At 58.4% G+C, this 17,302-nt stretch overlaps 1 protein-coding gene and 1 long non-coding RNA gene across 7 annotated transcripts; one reads left to right on the top strand and one right to left on the bottom strand.

The window, feature by feature from the left end:
• Positions 1 to 1,010: 1,010 nt before the first annotated feature.
• Positions 1,011 to 10,355, bottom strand: ENGASE (endo-beta-N-acetylglucosaminidase). 6 transcript variants are annotated; one of them, XM_045489752.1, is made up of 14 exons: positions 10,033 to 10,355; positions 8,446 to 8,513; positions 8,092 to 8,293; positions 7,179 to 7,327; positions 6,258 to 6,415; positions 5,561 to 5,709; positions 5,108 to 5,273; positions 4,111 to 4,214; positions 3,685 to 3,793; positions 3,311 to 3,501; positions 2,618 to 2,766; positions 2,046 to 2,154; positions 1,636 to 1,750; positions 1,011 to 1,474 (listed from the first exon to the last, which is right to left on the bottom strand). In XM_045489752.1, exons 1-14 carry the CDS (start codon positions 10,137 to 10,139, stop codon positions 1,040 to 1,042), a joined length of 2,211 nt encoding a protein of 736 aa, XP_045345708.1. In that variant the 5' UTR covers positions 10,140 to 10,355; the 3' UTR covers positions 1,011 to 1,039. The 6 variants fall into 6 exon arrangements, with proteins under 6 accessions (XP_045345708.1, XP_045345709.1, XP_045345710.1 ...); XM_045489753.1 differs by having other exon boundaries at positions 2,046 to 2,151; positions 10,033 to 10,280; XM_045489754.1 differs by having other exon boundaries at positions 7,179 to 7,249; positions 10,033 to 10,280.
• A 93-nt stretch (positions 10,356 to 10,448) lies between these two features.
• Positions 10,449 to 16,274, top strand: LOC123604079. Its single transcript, XR_006715207.1, has 4 exons — positions 10,449 to 10,778; positions 11,729 to 11,945; positions 13,258 to 13,372; positions 15,665 to 16,274. It is a non-coding gene; the product is annotated as an uncharacterized LOC123604079 (long non-coding RNA).
• Positions 16,275 to 17,302: the final 1,028 nt, after the last annotated feature.

Genomic DNA, 17,302 nt, shown 5'->3' with positions numbered 1-17,302 from the left:
GGCAGCCCCAGGGTGAGACCCCGGGAGTGACAACACTGCTCTGGCCCAAGAGAGGAGCCGGGCAAGGCCATGGGGTGGAGAGCCCACCCCTAGGAAGTCAGCACAGTGGCCCAGCGATCGACAGGGGAGCTGTGTGACTGCAGGAGCAATCTCTGGCTCCCTCACCCCCTCCCCTCCTCCCCATGCAGAGCCACTGGCAGAGGGAAGGAAGGTGCTGGAAGACAGAGGAGGCAAGAGAGGAAGGGGGCCCAGTGAAGAGAGTCCTCGAAGGGCCTTTGCTAACACCTCTCCAGGGGCCGTAGCGCGGCCCACCCTGGGAGAGGCTGAGGCAGGCAGATGTGATGGAACAGGGCAGCCAGAGCGCCCGCAGACAGGCTGGGGCCGGGCTGCAGGCCGAGGGCCTTTCTGGGCCTCCCGGGCTGGCCCAGGGGCCCAGAGGACGACCTCCGTGCAAGCTTCGCCAGGACCAACAACCCGGGAGAGACACAGCAGGACCCGGGGCCCGTGAGATGCCCCACAGATGGCCCCAGCTCACGGGGACAGCGAACTGGGAAAGCCGCAACACAGGATGGTCTGGACTGGGGCAGCCCACCTGGCCCGGGGGCAGGTACGACCTGGTGCCAGCCCGGCCAGGGGCTCAGTCCTCAGCACCCTCCCCCCACTCCGCCCTCAGCCCTCACCCTGGGAATCGCCCCTGGGCTGCTCAGAGGCCACCACCTGCCTCCTTCAAGCCTGGTGAGCGTAAGCATCTCTCGGCCCATTGGGAAGCGGCCTTCGCGGACGGACGAGACTCACTTTCCCCAGTTCTGTCACTTGCAGAACCGTATTCCACAGAGGAGACGGAACAGAGCTCCTTCACCCCAGGAAATCGCCCACCCAGCAAACGGACCTCTCGGGTTTCCGATTAGCAACGTCCCCCACAAGAAAGCCCCAGCCCGCAGCCTCCCAGGGGCCTGTGGTCGTCTGCACACTTCGCGGGGCCCCGGCGCAGAAGCAGCCGTAGCCTCGAGGCCGGGAAGGTCTGTGCTTTAATGCTCGCTCACGTGTGGGGCCCGGAGTAGAGCAGGGCCGCCCGGCCCCACTCGGCCTTCGGCACCAGAAATCCCTCCCTGGGGACGGGCTCCACCAGGAACTCCACGCGGCCGTCCATGCCTGGCCCCGCGGCTGCCACCGCCAGGTCCACTACGCGATACTGGTTGACAAACGCCAGGCCCAGGAGTGCGGGCTTCTCCGGCCCCGGGGGCCCCTCCGCAGGAGAGCCGGTTGCTCTGCAGCAGTGGATGCGGAAGCATCGGACGTGAGACAGAGGGTAGGACCAGTGCAGAGCACAGCTGAGCTGGAGCCGAGCCGGGCGCTCCTCCTCCTCCTCCTCCTCCTCCTCCTCCTCGGGGGCGGCCCGCTGCCAGCGCACCCGGGAGACACTGACGGCCTGCACCCGGGGCAGAGGGCTGAGCAGGCTGTTGGCATCCACCACCTGGCGGGAGGGAGAAGGCTCAGCCCGCGGGGGCAGAGGGCGCCCGGCCCCACGCGTTTCCACTGGCTGGCACCCTCACCCCTCCGGCCCGCAAGCCGCGGGAGCAGGCGGGGCTCGGCTGCAGGTGGCACCCCCCTCCTCTGCAAGGGCGCCCGCCTCACCTGGAGCTCTCCCAGGCGGCAGACAAAGGCCTCCTGCTCCCGGCTGCCGGGAGGCCGCGAGAAGCTGACCCAGAGGTCCTGCAGGACGCAGCCCCGAAGGTTCACCTCGTAGCAGCTGGGGGAGGCAATCGGAGGCCGGTCACAAGGAGCCCACCTCAGCTCAGTGCCCTCCAGGCCGGCCGCTCCGAGGCCCCGAGCCACATCGGGAAGGGAGACCCGTCCCCAAGCGGTCCCTGTGTCAGCGGGAGACCCCAGCCGTGAGGCATGACCGTGACGGTTCCCAGCAGCGTTCCTGGGTTTGTGTCACGGGGCCGCCTGAACCCCCCCCCCTCCGGTTCTGGGGCTCTCGGGTGCCCCCCACCACGTGGCCATCCCCTGCCGGAGTCTCGACGGGAAGAAAAGGCACTCACCGCTGGACCCAGCCCCCGCTGAGCTGCTGGCCGCAGTGGCCCACCCATCTGGCCAGCTTGGTGGGGGGCACCCGGAGGGGGCGGGGGCTGTGCCTGGAGCTCGCTTCTGCTGCGGGAGGAGACCCAGGACTTGAGAATGAGGAGAGTCCAAAGGAAACCACACGGGGAGGCGTCTCTTCTGGAGGCCAGAAGGCTCCCTGGTGGCACCAGGCGCCCAGGGCCTGCCAAAACAGGCTGAGGCCCTCGGGGGAAGAACAGGGCGGAGAGCCCCCACAACCCCAGGCCCCACAGACGTCCTCCTTCTCAGTGCCATGGCTGGCAGGAGGCCTGATCCCCACATCTCCGTGGGAACAGAGACCCAGTCCCCCACGGCACGCTGTGCTGCTCAGTGGGGGCCGTGGGCCACAGGCTCTGGCTGGCTGGGGAGTCTCCCTGTCAGGCCTGGACCACAGCAGAGGCGGGACCTGCCTGCCTCCGCCCACCCCGGTGCACTTTCTAGACCCCCCTTCCCCGAGGCGTCCCCTGAAACAGAGGAGGCCTTCAAGAGGCAGGGGCCAACCCTACCCCCTCACCACTCAATGTCGAGATGCCACCGACGTGACAGCTGCCCGCATCCCCGGTGGTGAGCTCCAACGCCACCCCAACATCCGAAGGCCCTTCAAGCTTATACACCATGGACAGGAAAATTTTGGGGGGCACCGGGACGTGCAGGGAGAACAGCCTGTGGGAGGAGGCCAGCGATGAGGGGCCACAGCGTAACCGCGGAGACGCCGCAGCTGGCTCCGGCTCACGCCCGCCAGCCTCTCCCCGCAGGACCCGGGAGCCGGGGCAGCACAGGGCGTGCGCTCTGGTCCCGCCCGAGGCTGGGGACGGCCCTCCCCCTGTCCCCTTCCCCCCAGGCCCCATCCTTCCGTGACCCAAAGATCTCGGTTCTGCGACTCCACAGGAACGAGAAGCGGTCGGACTCGGCAACGGCGAGCAGGGCGGTGGCCGGGTGGGGGGCGGGGGGACGGGAGCTGCTCTGCGGGGCCAGGTTCGGTTTTGCGAGGCGAGGAGGTGCCGGGGTGGTTTGTGCAGCCAGTTCGCGCTGCCGCCCCACCCGCTCAAAGACGCTTGAGACGGAGAACCGTACGTAAAAACCACCCGGTTCTGTCTGTCCTCATCCCGGCTGCTGCCGCCCAGCCGCCCGACAGGGGTGGGGGTTCGCGATTGGCAGGGGTGGGGGGAAGCGGATGACCCCACGGGTCTCATCCCCACCCGCCTACCTCACAGCCACGTGCCCGACCTCGGGCGGGATCACCCCGCGGATGAGCAGGGAGCTGCCCCCGTTCCAGGCGTCTGCCAGGCAGCAGTGCGTCTTCACCCAGCCCTGCCCGTCCCCTTCCGGCCTGTGCTCTGCAAACAGGGGCTGGATTTCCTGGGCGCTCGGGTGGTACCAGGGCCCCACCGCCTCCTCCTGCAGGACGAGGCCACGTCAGAGGAGGGGTGGGCGGCTGGGGGCCCAGGGGGCACCGTGTACACGGGGGGGGGGGGGGGGGGCGGGGAAGCGCAGCACAGCCATCCCTCGCACGCCCCCGAGCCCCCCACCTGTCCCAGGGCACACCAAAGGTGACGCGGCCCAACCGGGAGCCCCACGCACCTGGCCGTAGCACACTCTTCGAGTCCCCATGCCCAGGCAGAAAGAAGTGACAAAGGGCAGAGAGCAGATGCTGTGTGGGGGCAGGTAGCGTCCCAGCAAGCCCCAGAACCTGCAGAGACAGCCTGGACTCACTCTCTGCGACCCGAGGCCCCCCCGCATCCCTCCCAGAGTGGCCACGGCTGTCTGCGGAAGCGGCCCCTCGGGGACCCCAGGTTCCACCCTTGCCGCTTGACTGGTCGCCAGGACCCTCCCGCCCGCAAGCACCCCAGGTAGCTGACTTCTCGCGAGCTGAGCCCCTCCCCCTGCCCGGTGTGCCCTGGGAAGGTCAGTGGAGAGCAAGGCCTGAGCTACCCGGAGACACCCTGGAGATTGCCGGAGCCCCCATCCGGCCATCACTATGCCCCTGGGCCGCGGGACAGGACTCACTTGTCCTGGTTCTGGAAGAAATCCCTCTTCTCCAAACACTCGTACACCCAGCCAGGGGCAAAGAGAGCGGCCGAGAATCCGTGCTTCCGGATCAGCTCCAGCGACTAGGGAGACAGCAGTCAGGGGACGCCCCTTCCCCGCGAGCGCGACGCCTCCCTCCCCGCTCCGAGGGGGCCTTCGAACTCAGTCCCCGTCGCTCCTCAGCCCACCAGCAGAGGCCGCTGCAGCAGTGCCGGGAAGGAAGGCTCTGGGCCGGCAGGGGGCTGCAGGGGGGCGGCTCTCACATGCTGCCTCTCCCGCGCCGTACCTGTCATCACGTGATCAGACTCGCAGCGGGTGGAGAGGATCTTCAGTTATTGGACTCATTTATTCACTTAGAGCTTAATTAATGAGCTAGAACATCCCCGTGGCACTGGGGACGGGGCGGGACTGACAGCCCGGGAGACAAGCTGACTCCCTACTTACCCACACCAGGAGCTCAGCCCCAGCAACCCCTCCTCTCTCTCCTCACTGCTGCCTTGCCAGAAAAACCTCTCTAGCTATTAAGCCAGCAATTCCCCAAACCGCTCTTTTGCCTGGGTCCTTAGCCCTGAGCTGCCGGAGAAAGACCCCCAGCTCCCTGCCAGGGTCCCCCCGGCCCACCCAGTGGCTCAAACTGCCGGCTCCGTGCCCTTCCGGAGCACACGGTCCCGACAGACGTAAAAGCGAGTCAGAGACTCGGGCCGGAGGTCTGAACAGTGCTTCTGCCCATCGACACCTAACACAAGTACCGCCCGAGCACAAGAAGGGGCTGGAAGTTAGGATTTCGGGGCTCGGCTTGGCCTCGGGGCAGGTCACCGGTGTTCCCCGGTCCTCAGTTTCCCCACTCTGGGAAGAAGGTTGCTTCTGTTTCCCTCGAGTGCAGGTGGGAACGGAAGGTCCACAAGAAAACCAGGCCCACGGAAGGCACGCCGGCCACCGCCCCCACCCCAGCCCCCGCCCCAAGGGCCACCCCCACCTTGTGGGTGTCGAACTGGCCCCCGACGACGTTGCCCCGGGCGAACACGTCCACTCCCACGTACACGTCGGCCCGGCGCTCGCCGGCCTGCGCTACCATTCTGTCCAGATGCTCCTCCCGCCAGTTGTAGTTAGTGAAGAAGCCGTGGCAGGAGTCGAAGAAGATCCTGGGAGGTGGCGGGGACTGGCCGTGAGGCCCGGACCCAGAGGCACGGGGGCCGCCCACGCCGGACCTCCCCCTCCCTCGCCTCCACTCACAACCCACAGCCGGGGCTGCCTCCAGGCCCAGGACGGAGGCTGCCCCGGACAGCGGGGACCCCCGGCACAGTGCCAGCTGGGCCCCCCGTCGCCCTCTCCCCTCCCGCTCCCACCCGGGGCGGCCGAGTGCGCCAGGCCTCCGGGAGACACGCGGCACTGCCAGCGACCCCTCCACCCAGGGGGCCGCCCGGCTCACCGGTTCTGCTCATTGAGCTCGTTCTGCCACTTGACCTGCCCGCTGCTCACCACGCTGTCGTACCAGAGCACCAGGCCCCCCGGGACCTGCCGACAGAGCTGCGTGCTCAGGTACCGGAGGAAAGGGGGCACGTTCCCCACCGCGGCCAGCTGGAGAGGGGTGAAGAGAAGGCCCTCGGTGAGGCCCAGGGACGTCGGGCAGAAGTGCCCACACAGGACGTAGAGGAGGACACTTCATCCCAGAAGCAAACGGATGGACACACACCAAAGAAGCCACGGTCTCAGGAGCCCCTCCACCCCACAGCCACCGAAGGGCGGGTCCAGCCACCTGTCCTCTAACTCTCCTCCCTTCCTGAGGCAGGAAGGATAACGGGCACGGCCACCAGGAAAAGATTAAAGGCCACGAGAGGGGAGGCTGGCGGGAAGGGAAGCCACGCGCGTGGCCCAAGAAAAGCAAACGGAGGAGGAGAGGGGTCTCCTTGAAGGAGAACACGGAGCTCGGCCAACCCAGGTTTCTGGACACAGCGCCAGAGAAGGTTCTGCGTCGCTTCGAAGGAACGGAGATGCGTGGGGCCGGCTCCCGCCGCCGTGACGGGGAGCTGGCCGCAGTGCGGGGCCCGCCAGGCCTAGCTAGGGAAGCGGCAGGGGGACAGCGCCTGTGACAGGACTGGGCAGGCACCGGAGAAGGTCGTGCTCACACTCAGAGAGCTCTCGATGTTGATGAGCCAGCCATCAAAACGGAAAAACTGGGCGATCAGGACGAGCTGATCGGCCACCGCCTGGTAGGAGCGCTCGTCCCCGGCCAGAAAGGCTTCACAGAGCCGCCCACCTTCTTTCCACTCGGCGATGAAAGTCCCTGCCAGGACAGAGAGAGACGAGGTCAGGCGAACCCAGCAGTTAGCAAAGCGCGGTTCCTGCCACAGTACATCAGCATGGCCTTCAAGCCGGACATTCAACTTCTCGTCTGTCCCCGGACAACTAGGGAACCAAACGCCCTGGGGGCAGGGCCCAGCAGTCAGTGCTAAACAAGCCAATACATGTTTCAGGGGCCGGTGAAGAAAGCTTGAGAAGCCTCACTCCATCCAGGGACCGGCCAGCCACCTGTGGCCTGCAGACCACCTATTTTTATAAACGCATGTTGTCGTTTTGTTTTGTATTGTTTTGTTAAGTTTATTTACTCATTTTGAGAGGGGAGGGAGGGATGGGGACGGAGAGGGAGAGAGAAAATCCCAAGCAGGCCCCACGCCGTCAGCGCAGAGCCCGACACGGGGCTCGAACTGGTAAACCGTGAGATCACGACCTGAGCCAAAATCAAGGGGCAGACGCTCAACCGACTGAGCCCCCCGGGCGCCCCTATAAACGCCGTTTTCCAGGAACACAGCCATGCCCACGGGTCTGCCCGCCGCATATGGCTCTGTTGTCTCTCTAGCAATTGCAAGAGTGGCCCCGTGGCCGGCCCCTTCCGGAAGTCCGCCTTGGCCGGTCCTGACCTATCGAGGCGGCCCCAGGCGCCGAGCTCTACTCGCTCAGAAGCAAAGGCCTAGCCTTTTCGCCCCTGTGACACCTGGCAGGTGTGCGACCGAGCCTGGCTGAGCGGGAGGCGAGCCCTGGGATCTTACCCAGCACACAGACCCCGTGCCTGTGGGCAGCGTTGGTCCAGCCCACGGGGGGGATGGTCACCAGGTGATGGCTGAAGTACACAAAGATGTCAATACACTGCCAGTGGTAGAAGCAATAGGGATTTTGCGCCGCCGAGCCCTGAATGAACCTGCGTGAGAAACACAGCAGTCGGGACCCGGGACACGGGGACCCCAGAGCGAAAAGAGACTAGCGAGGCCCCAAGGGAAGATCCTCTTCAGTCGCGGCCAGTGATGCCGAGAGCTCGCTGCACACAGTGTAGACGCTGGGTCGAGTGAGAAACAGAACGACACCTCAGTCCTTATCTCGGGAGGTCTTAAGGGAAACGCGTTCACCGGGCCGCGCAGGCAGTCGCCCCCGGACCCCGCGGCGGTTTTGAGCCTCCACAAACCCAGACAAGACAGAAGAAAGGAGAAGCGGAAGGCCTCACGCAAAAGCTCCAGGCGCCTGGTGTCCCCCACGCTAGTCCCTTGACGGTTCCTCCAGGATGGTCTCCGTGCACGTGAGGTCGGGCGGGTAACCACATGAGCCGCACCCGAGACGTCACCACCTGCCTCGGCCTGTCCCTTGGTGGCCGACTCTGACTCAAGCCTGCCCATCTATCGTCCCGTCCAAGAGTATCTTATAGACGCTCAAGACCCCTGAGCACACCGCCGGCGACTCTGGAGGAAGCGTCCCTGGCTGGGGGAGGGGCGGAGTAGGACACTCAGAGCGGTGGGCCGAGCACGGAGTCAGAGCCAAAGGGACGGGCTCCGGGCCCGGCGGTCTGGTCCAGAGGCCCGGCTCCTGGCTGTCTCTGCCACACCGTCCCTCCCTCCTTCCCCTCCATCCGGTCCCACAGAAGGAAAACACGCAACAAACTTAACGTCAGGCGATGTCCTCGCAAAGCCTTACTTGTCATCCAGGTATCCGCCCATCATGTCATGGCACAACAATGTCCGGGGCCTCTGGCTGCTCAGAGGGGGCTGCCGACACTTGAGGGGTTCCAGGGCCACATTAAAGCTGTCCTCCGCATCGGGCGTCCACGCCAAGAGTTCCTCCAGCGAAGGTAAGTAAAAGCTGATGGGTTTGGTGGTGTCCTTGTCATAATATCTAGCTGGTCAGACGAGGGAACAGTGAGGAGTCGATGGATTAGCAGAGACGCTCTGACAATAACCGAGCGAGAACGGAGACCAGGAAGGGGCGGGCCTGCCCCGAAGCCCCAGGGGTGAACTCGGAGACAGCGTTCAGAGCCTCGGTCCTTCTCACCTGGCAGAGGATCCCGGGTAAAACTGACCACTTCACGAAAGACTGCTTCTTCTTGTTCCTCCCCGATTCTAAGCAAGGAGGAAGTTAAAAAAGTTTTTTTAAGTAAAAGGGTAAAGAAAAACAACACTGAGAAGCACACGCACTAGGCTCCATCCAGACATGTGGAGGGGAGGCGGTGCTATTCTCTTAGGTTTTGAATACGAGCTACGGAAATACGTATAAAGAGGCCAGTAGGCGCCGACGTTCCTGCTGTCGGAAGAACAGCCCATCCTCTGTACCAGCCACCCAGACGTCACCCTGCAGGACCAAAGTCGTGCTTCGCAGAGTCCACGGGTTCTTGGCCAAGGGCCAGGAAACCTCACAGAACCAGAGTTTCAGGGCCCCAGAGAGCAGGGCCACACTTCCTCCCCAGTCCACGTTTCTGTGGGTATGTTCTGTGGATGCCACACTAACTCCCCAGCTGCCGTGGAGGATTCTAACAGAAAAAAAAAAAGGGCACTTTCAGTACGTGAAGTTGGAAAAGCCTGGATAAAACCAAATTAGCTTTGTTTTTTTTTTGTTTTTTTTTTAATGTTTATTTTTGAGAGAGAGACAGAGTGTGAGCGGACAAGGGGTAGAGAGAGGGAGACACAGAATCCGCAGCAGGCTCCAGGCTCCGAGCTGTCGGCTCACCCACGAACCGTGAGATCGCGACCTGAGCCGAAGTCGGACGCTCGACTGACTGAGCCCCCCAGGCGCCCCCAAATTAGCTTTCTTTTAAAAACAATTATTGTCATCAGGGTACAAGAAGACACGGCCAGCTACCATTTATTGGCCGTGGGCTTCAAAGCAGAAGTTTTCTAAACCTACCAACATCCATGGCCTCTTCTTTGTGACTTTCTTAGGAGACCCTGAGACCTGCCAGGCGAGTGGATGGGATGAGACATTCAAGTCTCATTAAAGTGGATGCGCTAAGTGCTTGGGAAGTGCTCCCTTGCGAATTTCGTCCTATGGCTGTGCTCTTCCCTCTGTCTTGATGATTTCTCGGTCCTTCAGCTTGTCTCCCCCAATACCCCCACTCCAGCAACTGTCAGAACACCTGTTGGTCTGAACCAGAGCGTGAGCCATCTCAACATTCCTATGCAAGAGCAAAAGCGTCCCCACCAGCGGGCAGCCGCTTGCACTCCATCCCTGTTCCGTCTGAAACACCCCTGGTCTCCTTTCGGGTTTAACACGAAGCTAGGGATGCTGTTTCCAAGAAGGCCATAGAGGGGTGCTCCTAACGTCCCCCCAGGTGAGCAAAGGTCCCAACAAAGAACCAAGCATGGGCGCCGAAGGGCACGTCCATCCCTTCCGTGCCTCAGCCTTTGCCCACTCCGTTCCCTCGTCTGGAACACCCTTCTTCCCATTCGCCACCTGCTCCCTAAAGACTCGGTGCAGATATCCCCGCTCCAGGCACCACCCCCTTCCTGTCCGGCAAGGGTACGAATGACACCAGCCGGCCTCCTCCGCGAGGACCCACGGCCGACGGCGGTGGGCGAGGGCGAGGACACACAAGCTTCCCGCCCACAGCACCGCCAATGGCGGCCCCGCCGGACCCCCGCCCACCTCCTCCGCTGCCACCGGCGCACAGGCCGCCGCTTCCGCTGCTCCTCCCGCGTCGCGTGCGCCCCAAGCCGCGCAGCCGCCCGGGTTCTAGGCCCCGCGGTCTCCATCACCACGCCGCGCCCGCCGCCACGGCCGGCCTCCGGCCAATCGCAGGCCTGGATCAGACCCCGCCTCTGAACACCGACCAATCGCTGGCCTGGATCCGGCCCCGCCTTCGGCCGCTAACCAATAGCAAGCCAGGGCCCGCCCCCCACCCCCGCCCAATGGGGTTACTGCGCCGTACGGCTGTTCCGCCCCACCAGACCGCAGGACTTCCAGCTCGGGCTCTGGGCTCGCCCCTGAGCGGTGGGGACTTTGTAGTCGGAGGACGGCCTGGGGGCGGGGCCTCGTAGGAGGGCGGGGCCACGGCGAAGCGTGAGGGCGGGTCCGTGGCGGCGCTGAGGCCGGCTTTTGGAGACCTCGTATTGTCTCGCTCCGTTCCCCCCAGCCCCCTTTTGCAGACGAGCAACGTCCCGAAGGTCCCAAAGTCAGTAAACTGCAGCAGTGAGAGCCGAGCTCGGTTCGTCTAAGATAATTTTCAGGAAAACGTGAAATCCTAATTCTCATTTGGGTTTTAAGTAGGGAGAAGTGATAAAGGCTTTATTTCTACTCGTTAATCAGAGAAGCAAGCAGCCAGACGTTAAAACCAGTTCAAAGAGAATAGAAAAGGAGACCCGTTTATAGATGAGGCGCATTGAAATGAACGTGTAAGTAGAGACAGAACTAGTTTTTCTGCAGGGTGGGGTTGGGGGCGGGGATCCCTGAGCTCCCCGAGAGACAGTCTACACCTTGTGAAAGAGAGCAAGGCTGGGGTCAGATGACTGCTTGGATGTGTGGTAGACGATGCATAGTGTTCCACTGAGGCATGGATATTTTTCTACACCCCGAATCTGCGCTCTGCGGTAGGTAGGGCCCCCAAGCTCACAGGGCCTGAAGGTTTCTCAGAGGAGGCACGTTCCCAGCATCTTGGGCACTGTTCACAGTAAAAGTGGTGGAAGGAGATCTGAGCAGGGGGAAGTGTAGTCCGGCAGGAGGAATCCATGCGCACCTGGCCCCGGCGGTCCCAAAGAGACCAGGCTCAGGCAGTCACTGCTGAACAGAATCCAAAGACAGAGAAGCAAGTAGTGGGGAAACAAGAAAGGAATTTATTTCAGGGAGGCCAGCACCGGGAAGACAGCCGACTATCGGCTCAAAGACTGTGTCCAAAGTGCTGAAAAGACTTCCAGGTTGATATAAGGAAAATGTGGGACAGAGGTCGGTGGATATGTGCAGATGGGCAGCGGAGGTCAGGTGGATCACTGTCTTGGGGTCAATCATGCGGGGTCTTGCCGGCTCAGGGCAGTTCTTGATGCTTGAGGGGGGTAGTTTTCTGTTCCCACCACGGGATGCTTTGCCCGAAGGATCTGTTGCCTGAGTTAAGAGATAAGCTGGAAGAACTTAATCGGAGGTCAGAATGGAAGTAGTTGACATCCTGTTTCAGAAGCAGGAAGTTCAAGGAGGCCAGACGCAGGGCTGGGGCCTGCAGGGCCAAGCGTGGGCCAGCCTGAGGCTCTCCTCTCCCAGCTGCTGACACCCCTGTGTGCAGCTGGGAGTGTCCAGCGCTGGGCTGCAGCTGCTCCCAAGCCAAGTTGAGTGGACCTCTTTACCGTGGTTGCAGACTTTGAACTTGATGAGGCCCCAAGCGTCCATAAACCTTGAGCATGGCGTGATGATTCAAGCTGTGGAATTTGAGCCCGGGGCCACACTGCCGGGAGGACAGGCCATCGTGGAGCAGGGGACAGCAATCCACGGGGAGGACAGGGATTGCAAAGTGCTGGGGAGTTCGCCAGGAGAAGGGGGAGCAGGGCCACAAAAGTCACTCCAGCTGTGATCAGGTGAGCACAGAGGATATGAAGTCTGTGGTCCGTACTTAACCAGTTGTTCCCAAGCACTTACCCGCAGCTTAGTGATAAATGTAAATAAATAAGCTTTTTGTCCTAACAATTAAAACATAGTTCTTAGAGATACATTAAACAGTCCTTAGGTAATGCTCAGTCTCTGGGGGGAAAATATGCCCAGGCCTCTCTTTTCTGCCCCTCTGCACAGCATTAGCCTCTGGTCTAGGCGGACAGGGGACAGTCAGGTCTTGTGACCTCTGTGTCGGCCCCTGCTTGCTGCCTTCCCGGCTGACCCTCGTGGCTCCTGGCCTCTCTGGGGATCAGGACGAGCCTGGAGGTCCCCGTGTCTGCCTTGAGGTCACACTGCTCCCTGCTGGGGCTCTAGACCTCTCTGAGATCTGGCTGGGCCCCCTAGAACCCTAACCCTTATAGGATTTCCAGATAAAATACAGGATGTGTTCCCCTACATGTGGCCAGCCTGTGTGCCTCCCTCTGTGGACACACAGTCACTCCAGTGACACTAAAATGGCATACCCAGACTGCCTGCCCTTGCCCGGCCCCTACACAAACATTACATTCACTTTCCCCTTTTAAAAATTTAAAGTGCTCTAGAGAAAATTAACGTTCCTTTTAACCCCCCTCCCTCCTGGTTTCCTGGCCTCCCCTTGTCCTTCAGAGATGCCTCAGTGTCCTACTGAGGATGTCATCAGCTAGGCCTCTTTCCTTCGAGATGTTTTCAAACATCTGGGGCTCTTGGGTGGCTCAGTCAGTTGGGCGTCTGACTTTGGCTCAGGTCATGATCTCGCAGTTCACGGTTCGTGAGTTCAAGCCCTTGTGTCAGGCTCTGTGCTGACAGCTCAGAGGCCTGGAGCCTGCTTCCGATTCTGTGTCTCCCTCTCTCTCTCTGCCCCTCCCCCCATTCATGCTCACGCTCTCTCTCTCTCCCTCTCAAAAATAAATAAACATTAAAAAAATAATAAAATACTTCCAGTAGTAGCTGGAACTATAGAACATTGTTTGTGTCTTATAAAAATAGCATCATGATGTCCAGATTACTCTGTGTCTTGCTTTTTTCACCCAGCAATCCTTTTGAAATCGAACCATGTTGAATTACATGGCTCTAACATGTCCGATTTTACTGTTATTTAATACGCTGTCACTTTAACACATCACCGGCCGCTTTCCAACCTGCCCACCTGTGGCCACTTAAACAGAAGCATTTGTTTGCTTTTATTTTTTGAATGTTAAAATGAACATCTTTGTATAAATCTTCTGGGACACCCATAGGCTATTTTTTTTTCTTTTTCAGGTAAAAACACAGGAGTCGAGTTGCGAGCGGTGATCACGTGCACATTGTCATACTTTACCCTCGCTAATGAGCTGGTCCAAAGGGGCTCTCGCGTTGACACGCTTCCATGCACCCGGTATGTATGTGTTGCCCCCCAACCTCTTAGCCCTGATATTATTTAATTTGGATTTTCTCCTCACCCGATGGGTGCCCCTTGCAGTCTCTTTTTTTTTCATTTTTTTTTTTTACATTTTTTTTTTTTTTTGAGAGCGAGACAGAGCACAAGTGGGGGAGGGGCAGAGAGAGAGGGAGACACAGAATGGGAAGCAGGCTCCAGGCTCCGCGAGCCATCAGCACAGAGCCCAACGCGGGGCTCGAACTCACAAACCGTGAGATCATGACCTGAGCCAAAGTTGGACAGATGCTTAACTGACTGAGCCACCCAGGCACCCCAAATATAGTTGTGTGTGTGTGTGTGTGTGTGTGTGTGTGTGTGTGTTGCAGATATATAACTTCCAGATGCCATTGGAGGTAGGTCTTTAACATTTTATTTTCCTTTTTGGTTGTTGGTCTGTTCAGATTTTTCTTTCTTCCTGGGCCAATTTTGCTAATAAATGTTTTCCTGGAAAAGTGTCCTTTTCATGAGGTTTTTCAAATGCAGGGTGTTAAGTCCTTCCTGATCCTATTTTTTAATCTCTTGGTTACGCCCTCTCTTTAATTCCAATGTTGTTTATTTGTGTTTCCTTTTTTTTTTTTCTTGATGCTTTTTGCTGAAGGACTATTTTATTAGTCTTTGCAAAACACAAGTGCTTGGGTTTGTTCTATTTTTTGTTTGTTTGTTTTCTGTTTCCCTAATCTCCGCTTTTATTTTATTTCCTCTTATTTTCTTTGGATTTCTTTTGTCATTCTTTTTCTGGCTTCAAACGTGGACAGTTTGGTTCACTTAGTTTTAAATCCTTCTTGTGTTTATATAAATACAGCAAGGGAGGGGCTCCTGGGTGGCTCAGTCGGCCGAGCGCCCGACTTTGGCTCGGGTCATGGTCCCCTGGTTTGTGGGTTCAAGGCCTGTATCGGGGTCTGTGCTGACAGCTCAGAGCCTAGAGCCTGCTTCGGATTCAGAGCCTGTGTCTCCCTCTCTCTCTCTCTCTCTGCCCCTCCCCTGCTCATGCTCTGTCTCTCTCCCTCAAAAATAAATAAACATTATGGGGCGCCTGGGTGGCGCAGTCGGTTAAGCATCCGACTTCAGCCAGGTCACGATCTCGCGGTCCGTGAGTTCGAGCCCCGCGTCGGGCTGTGGGCTGATGGCTCGGAGCCTGGAGCCTGTTTCCGAGTCTGTGTCTCCCTCTCTCTCTGCCCCTCCCCCGTTCATGCTCTGTCTCTCTCTGTCCCAAAAATAAATAAACGTTGAAAAAAAAAATTTTATAAAAATAAATAAATAAATAAATAAACATTAAAAAAAATTTTTTTTGAATGCAGCAAGGGAATCCATGTGTCTCTGAGAGTGAAATTGCACCGGAGCCCACAGGTTTTGATATGTAGCACTGACATTTCCACTCAGTTCTAAATACTTCACAATCTCTGTTAGCTCCTCTCTACCCCGTCCAAAATGGTCCTTAATTTTGCTGCAGGAGAATTCATCAGTCTGGTCTGTTATGATTAGTACTTTTGTGTCCTTTTCAAAACGTATTTCCCTACCCTGAAGGCATGAACATATGGAATGCCCCACCATAGTGTTTTCTAGAAGCTCTGTTGCTTTGCCGTTCACCTTCAGCTCTGCATCTCGGGCTGCATTCGTTTGTGTTTACGATGTGAGGGAGGAGGACGCGTTTTTATTTTTTATCACGTGGATCCCCAGTCATCCTGTGGTTTTTGGAAAGACCACCTTCATCCAGTGCTCTGCAGAGCTCCTCTCTGGAAAATCAGTGTCTGTACGTGCTTGAGTCTGTTTGGGGCTCTGCGATGCTATGATTTTGCAATAAAGTGTATTTGGTCTTCATTGCTGGCACAGAGCTCCTAAACCCTTGGAATATTCCCTAAATGATAAGAGCCATTAAAGTATCTTTTGTTAATCCCAACAAGCCCCTTTCAACCACACCAGAGTTTATGCCAGTGAGGAGACTTCTGGAAAGCCTCTAAGCATAGAGGCTGGTTTGACAGGGAACGAACCTGGATCAGAGAGTGGGAACTTTCAGGACCGTCCCTACCGCCTCCTGGGAGGGGGAAGGAACCGAGACAGAGTTCATCACCAAGGGCCAACGATTTAATCAACCGTGCTTGTGTTACGAAGGCTCTGGAAAAAACCCTGAGCTACAGGGTTGGGAGAGCTTCCCGGTTGGCCAGCCCGTGGAGGTGCTGGGAGGGTGGCACGTCCCCCAGGGAGCCCATGGAAGCTCCGCGTCCCTCACCCTGCCTTATGCGTCTCTTCCAGCTGGGTGTTTGTTCCTGAGCCACGAACTTCTAGATCGTAAGTGTCGTGTACATCCCGGGCTGCCCTGGTGTTTGCTTCTCAGAGGGCAAGAAGCAACAGGCTGTCCACAGACTGAGACTTTATATCATCTGAATAATACTGTGTAGTTCTCCACGCAGACATCCTACACGCCTACTGGTAGATTTGCTCCTGTAGGTAAATGGCAGGTAGAGGTGGCATTTTGGATGGGTTACAGGTGGGTGACGGGTGGCTGCAAATTCACTTCCTCTACTCCCAACAAAGGAGGGAGTCTGTGACCCACTCCTTCTCTGGGCTGACCGGTGGTTAAGTAGCTGTGGGAGGGCTTCTCGGTCTAGGTCTCCAGAGGGCTTGGAGATTCCGCGCCTGCCCTCTCGGCCCCTGTGCTGAGAGCACCGTGCTGTAAAGAAGCCTGGCACTCACGTGAGGCTGACAGCCACCCTGCCATCCTGAGGCCCCCAGAAGCGCCCAGCCAACCTGCAGACTCACGAGAAACAACGAAGTGTGCGTCTTTCAGGATACTGAGTTTTTTAGGTGGTTTGTTATCTTACGATGGATAATGCATCCAGCATTTTTATTTAGAGAGCAGGGGGAGGGGCAGAGGGAGAGGAAGAGAGAATCCCAAGCAGGCGCAACACTGGCAGCATGGAACCTAACGCGGGGCTCGATCTCACAAACTGTGAGATCGTGGCCTGAGCGGAAATCAAGAGTCAGACGCTCACCCGACGAAGCCACCCGGGCGCCCTTATTTACTTTTTAAAAATACTTATTTATTGGGGCGCCTGGGTGGTTCAGCCAGTTAAGTGTCCAACCTCACCTCAGGTCATGATCTCGCGATTCATGAGTTCGAGCCCCACGTCAGGCTCTGTGCTGACAGCTCGGAGCCTGGAGCCTGTTTCAGATTCTGTGTCTCCCACTCTGTCTCTGACCCTCCCCCGTTCATGCTCTGTCTCTCTCTGTCTCAAAAAATAAATAAATGTTAAAAAAAAAATTAAAAAATAAGTAAGTAAAGTAAAATAAATTATTTATAAATGGGGCTCGAACTCACGAACCCGAGGTCAAGAGTCACACGCTTCCCCGACTGAGCCAGCCAGGTACCCCCTCCAGCATTTGTTTTTAAATTTCATTTTCAGCTTGTTGCTGGTACAGTGATCGTTGTGTATCGACCCTACACCCATCAACTACTGATTCTAATCATCGTCTGCAGCTTCTTTTGGATTTTCCGTGTAACTTACCAGCTGCAAAGAATGGCAATTTTATTCCTTCATTTCATAAATCCTTACGTCTTGTATTTCCTTTCCTTTCCTTACCACACCGGCCAAGACCCCCAAAGCAATGCCGAGTACGTGCCATCACCCATCACTGAGTCCTTGCCTTTGGCCCCAGGGCCCGAGAAAGAGCTTGCCACCCCTCGCCTCTAGGGACAGTGTTAGAGGACTGTCCACAGACCTGCTTTGTCCAGCAAGGGAACCTGTCTTCTGTACCACGTTTACTGAACTTTTCCATCCGAAATGGAGATGATTTCTAGAAGCCTTGCAGTGGTGATGTGACTTTCATTCTTTACTTTGTTAATGTGGTAAAACACATTGGCTTGATGACGTTCTGCAAGGCTGCCTTCCT

Source organism: Leopardus geoffroyi, chromosome E1, assembly GCF_018350155.1.
Source record: "Leopardus geoffroyi isolate Oge1 chromosome E1, O.geoffroyi_Oge1_pat1.0, whole genome shotgun sequence".
Lineage (NCBI taxonomy): Eukaryota > Metazoa > Chordata > Mammalia > Carnivora > Felidae > Leopardus > Leopardus geoffroyi.
Note: the sequence above shows the minus strand (reverse complement) of the source record. Positions and strands in the feature narration are given on the sequence as shown.

Excerpts from the sequence above, each read along its gene's own strand:
- ENGASE (XM_045489752.1), bottom strand. The coding sequence starts at position 10,139 with ATGGAGACCGCGGGGCCTAGAACCCGGGCGGCTGCGCGGCTTGGGGCG. Across the intron at positions 8,294-8,445 it reads TACCCGGGATCCTCTGCCAG|CTAGATATTATGACAAGGAC; the intron begins GTGAGAAGGACC and ends TCGTCTGACCAG. Across the intron at positions 2,155-2,617 it reads TGGCATCTCGACATTGAGTG|CAGAAGCGAGCTCCAGGCAC; the intron begins GTGAGGGGGTAG and ends CTCCTCCCGCAG.